We start from the raw sequence: 5,273 nt of genomic DNA on the forward strand, positions 1-5,273 counted from the left end.
TGCATGTATCTTTTTGAATTATTATTATTTTTTTTTGTAAAAATAACCAGAAATGCGATTGCTGGATCATATGCTATTTGTACTTTTCATATTTTGAGGAAAGTCCACACTTCTTTCCGAGTGGCTGCACCGATTCGCAATCCCACCAACGGTGCAGAGGGTTCCCCTTCTCCACACTCACCAACGCCTGTTGTTTGTTGCTTTACTGACAATGGCCACTCTGACAGGTGTGAGGTGGTATCTCATCATAGTTGTGATTTGCATCTCTCTGACGATTGGTGATGGTGCGAATCTTTCTCATATGCCCGTCTCCATCTGTATGTCCCCTTTGTGGAGAAATGTCTATTCGGGTCCTCTGCTCATTTTAAAGTTGGATTTTTTTTTTTTGGTGTATGTGTTAAGTTGTATGAGTTTCTGTGTGTTTTGGATATTAACCCCTTATTGGATGTATCGTTTGTGAATATCTCCTCCCACTCGGTAGGTTGTCGGTTTGTTGACAGTTTCCTTTGCTGTTACAAAACCTTTTTAGCTTGACGTAGTCCTACTTGTTCTTCTTTTGGAAACTGCCCTTGCACAAGGGGACATTAAAAAAAAAAATTTTAAGACTAATGTCCAAGAGTTACTGCTTATGTTTTCTTCCAGGAGTTTTACGATTTCGAGTCTTACATTTAAGTTTTTTACCTTTGTAGTGGCTTTTTGAAATGTGTGAATTGCTATATTATTTGCCTTTACTTGTGAGATTTTTTTCCTTTCTCGTATTTTCTTATGTCTGGTTATGGACTTTCCTTTCCTGCTTAAAAAAGAACCTTTAATATTTCTTGTAAGGCTCACGTAACACGATGAACCCCTTTAGTTTTTGCTTGTCCAAACTCTCTCTCCTTCGGTTCCGAATGACGATCACCTTGCTGGGCAAATTATTCCCGCTGCAGGTGCCTTTCCTTCAGCACTTGATGCTGGCCGCTCCCCGCTAGCCGCCTGCAAAGCTGCCGCCGAGAAATCCCCACAACATTGTGGGGGTTTCCTTTGTCTGTAACCGGTTGTTTTCCCCTCGCTGCCTTAAAAACTGTCTCTTCATCTTGAACTTTTGCTGTTTTAATTAGAATGTGGATTGGTGAGTCTTTGAGTTCGTGTTTGGAAAACTCTGCGCTTCCTGGACCTGGGTGTCCGTTTCCTTTCTCAGGTAAGGAACGTTTCAGCCATCATTTCTTTGAATAAAGTCTGTTCCTCTCTCTCTTCCTCTGGCAGCCCTCTAGTGCGAAGGTTCGTGCCCTTGACGTTGTTCCCAGGGGTTCCTTAAGTGACTTCATTTTTCCATTTAAAAAGAAATTTTTCTTTTTGCTGTTCTGCCTGCCTGGCTCGCACTAGTCTCTCTTCCAGATCCTGGGTCACCTGTGTCACCGCATCGCTGCTGGGTCCTTCCAGCCTGTTTTTCGTGATTGGATTCTTCAGTTCTGACTGCTTAGCTCTTTCTTATGCTAATTCTTTGTGGAGCGTCTTCCCTAAGTTTTTTCTGTTCCACTCTCAAGTTTGGGGAGCATCCTTAGGAGTTTCTTTGAATTCTTTATCGGCAAATTATCTCCATTTCCTTGAGGTTTCCGGTCCCTGGGGATTTTCCTTCTGTCTTCATTTGAGACGTTCTGTCTTTTCATATTGTTTGACTTTCTAGGTTTGTTTATATGAATTAGACAAATAGCTCTCTTAGTCTTAAAAAGAAGCGACCTCTGTGGGGGCTGTGTGTGCCAGGTGGCTTTGGGAAGCTGGCCAGAGGTGGGCGGGCAGTCACCTGGAGCGGCTCTGGGCAGAGGGCCGCATGTGTGCGGTGACACCCTGCTGATCCTATCTGCTCCCTGTTTTCGGAGCCAAGATGGGCCTGGGCAGTGTGGCTGGAAACACGCTGCGGTGACCTTGCAGGTGTCCGGCGCCCTGTCGGGGTGGTGGGGCCGGCAGGCAGTGGGCTCACGGGGGGCACCCCGACCCTGCTGCTGCAGTGTCCCCACCTCCCCTGTTCGCTCCCCTTCTCTCGTCTGGTCGGAAGCTGTCCGGGCCGCCCTTGGCGGTCCCTCTGCAGTGACTGCTCTCGGCCCGGGCAGGGTTCAGGGCCCTCGTGCCACCGTCTCGCAGTTCTGTGTCCAGTGTCACTGCGCTGGTCGTGCTTTTGACATCATGGCCTGCTTCAGGTTAAAATCACTGTCATCTTCCTCGCGCCAATCGACATAAATTTCTTTTAAAAGTTTCTTAGAAAACTTGGGTTCTTCAATAATCCTATGATATAACACCGTTCTCAACTAATTAAAATGATGATTTCCGTCTGGGACACAGCACGTTTCATAGTCAATACCGGACACAGTCTGTTGTCAGCGGTAACCATCGTGTGACCTACTGAAGGGCCAGGGGGACCACGTCACCTGGAGAATTAATTCTGCCGGACAGAAATGACTACCAAAACATTTTCTCAGCGTCTGTGGCTGAGTCTAAACTTTACGGATGAGGTATCTAAAAGCCAGTGTGACGTGTGTCATATAAATAAACAGTCATTGCATGCAAATCACTCAGGGGGGAAAAAAACATAAACATTCACAGCTGATACCGCATGCCCTTCTCCTAACAATGCCGAAGCTAAAAACTGGTCTCGGCCCCGTCCCCTCACCCCCCACCGCGAGGAGTCATCTGGCGAAAGGAATTATTTTAATGAGGAAAACTGTCAAGATGGATAACCTGAGAAAGCTGTTCAATTACATCTTTGTTTTCCTCGATGATCTATTTCTCATTACGGTGAGATTTCTGTTCACCAGATGAACTTAAAGGACCAGCCAGGTACTTTTTTCTTTTACCCGACAGCAACATGTGCTCACACAGGAGCACGCCGGCACGGCCCAGCGCCGCCACGCGGTAACCAGCCACCGGTAACGCTGTGGCGCCGGTGCCCACCTCTGTTCCGTGTGGCTGCATGCGAATCAGCACACGGAATCACACACACACACACACACACACACAGAGCCCATCACTGGCCTTCCAGCAACATGCTGATGTTTTTCCATAGCAACGTCTTCTATGACATGGCTTTGAATTATGCACATAATTCTAAGGACAGTAATAAAAGGGAAGACCTATTTCTAAGTCAGTTAGAACCCTGCGCAAAAACAAGTAGTGATGAACGTTAAATTTAAGCAGAAAAGGAAAGACTTCGTGTTGAGATTCTGCTGAAACACATTAAAAGCCGCGACGGCCGAAGCTGGGGGAGCCACGTCGGACGAGGCCAGGGCGGGGTGGGCTGAGCACACTGGGGAAGCGGGCCGGGTGGGTCTCCGCAGCCTCCTGAGGGGGCACTGCGTTCCGACGACACGCTACATCCGTCGCATGTGCCTTTCAGGAAGCTGGCTAAGCTTGCCTGTTATTAGCCCGAAATAGAATCGGGTGCTTTTCTTGGACTATATTCTTTTGCATTTATGATGAAAAGCAATAAAGCAGACTTTTTATTATGAATTCATTTTGCCTAACGAGGATTTGTTCCTTCTGGAACAGTAGTGCATCCTTCAGGCCCAAAGAGTGACGAACAGGATAATACTCTCTCCGTGTCTAATGAAAAAGGGAATAAAATGATTTGGGGACTGGGTATACTGTACTAGCTAAGCTCTAAAATGATCTCACTTATCTTTTATTCAGCATGTCATGCAAAGTAACATGAAAATCCTACAGGCAGTGGGTCCGATGGGGCCCGAGGCCTGACGGGCAGGAGGCAGAGTGACTAGACGTTTACTGTTTCTCTAAACCAGGAGAGAGAGACGCTGAAGAGAGAAAATGACTTAGAGACCAGAATATATTTTACGATTTATCATTCACTTTGTTAAAACCATATAATTGTGCACTTTTAACTTTAACCTCACAATATCCTGGTGGGACCTAAAATTCTCGAGACTTTTGTTTCCTCGAGTATGTGTTTTTTACACTGTGAATGTATTTTACCAGTTTATTTGATTCCGTTATGCTATTAGGACTTCTAAATTCAATTCCATCCGAAGGACATTCACAGGTGACCTACTATATGCCAAGGGACATGCCAGGTTCTGGAACAGGGACCCTGTGCTGTCCCACTGAATTCGAAGGCGGCCTCGTGGGCCGTCCCTGTCACTGGGGGTTCCTGAGGCGCCATCACTAGTCAGTGCTTGCTGCAGTATTGCGGGGGGCGGGGGGCGGGGAGGAATCGGGCGCAGCCTGCTCACCTCAGCCCTCACTATTCTGTCCACAATGGTCTCCAGCAGTTCCAGCCTGCTGCACTTCACGACGCCCTCGAAATACTGTGAGCGGTGCTGGAGCGCCTGGGTCACTGTGATGTCTAGGTTATTGTATGTTTTTTCAGCAGCAAGGTTCTGGAAGAAAGTAACAGAATGAGTCATCTCCTTTCGATTCACATTCGTGACCAAATTCGTAGTTTAAAGCAGTCTGATTTTTAAGCACATAACTTCTTATCTTAATTTAGTACCGGTTTATGCCGTGAGCACCGCTGTCACCATCTTATCAATAATTAAAACTTACAAGGTGTAGTACCTTGATCGTGAGGCGACCTTGTTAAATTCTGACTGCGAGTCTTTTTAAAGATCCCCCCCATTCTTAGAGGGCTCTATAACCTGGTGGACTAATAACGGGGTGCCCAGTGCCCCAGGGCTAAGGAATCTGCATCAGTGAACTCGGGGTTCTGATTAATCTTAGCAGGTCCCACTCAACCAAATTCCAGTAAGCATATTTTTGGTGTCTATTAGAATACATGAAAAAAAAAAAAGGTTTGAGACAGATGCAGAATATTTAATGCAGGGGTCAGTATTATGGCAAAAAAAAAAAAAATGGTGTGCTTCTTTGGGGCTATTCAAGTTTCAGTTCCCTTAGAAATAACATAAAACTCTAAGGAAGTGCATTTACAATGAATGAGGAAAAAAGCATCAGATAGAAAGAGATAGCACTAAAATCAAGCCAGTAGATTTAAACTAGGGATTAAAAAACAGGACTTCGCACAACTCTAACAAATTTGCTGTTGTCTTCTTTAGAACAGTGTCCCCAATCATCACACCACGGGATGTACGTGCCCAGGGACCTCCAAGTTCACGTGTGTGCTAAGCACGTGCCTGTTGGCGGAATAACGTCTCCCTCACAGAAACAGGACCATTGAAAATATATACATATGGTGTAGTGATGGACAAGCTAAACATGGACTGAAAAGAATTATAAAATGCTACTAATATTCACTGCTAAGCCAATGAATGTTAGAAATACAGTTACTA

The 5,273-nt window shown here is 45.7% G+C and overlaps 1 protein-coding gene across 2 annotated transcripts in view; it reads right to left on the bottom strand.

Moving 5' to 3' along the window:
• The window catches only part of PRKAG2 (protein kinase AMP-activated non-catalytic subunit gamma 2), a 21,867-nt gene that overhangs the window by 5,166 nt on the left and 11,428 nt on the right, over positions 1–5,273 (bottom strand). For both annotated transcript variants that reach the window (XM_023521789.1, XM_023521790.1), the window contains one exon: positions 4,221–4,367. In XM_023521789.1, the coding sequence (XP_023377557.1) occupies positions 4,221–4,367 (147 nt within the window). The remainder of the gene's footprint in view (positions 1–4,220; positions 4,368–5,273) is intronic.

This window comes from Pteropus vampyrus, unplaced genomic scaffold (genome assembly GCF_000151845.1).
Source record: "Pteropus vampyrus isolate Shadow unplaced genomic scaffold, Pvam_2.0 Scaffold316, whole genome shotgun sequence".
NCBI lineage: Eukaryota > Metazoa > Chordata > Mammalia > Chiroptera > Pteropodidae > Pteropus > Pteropus vampyrus.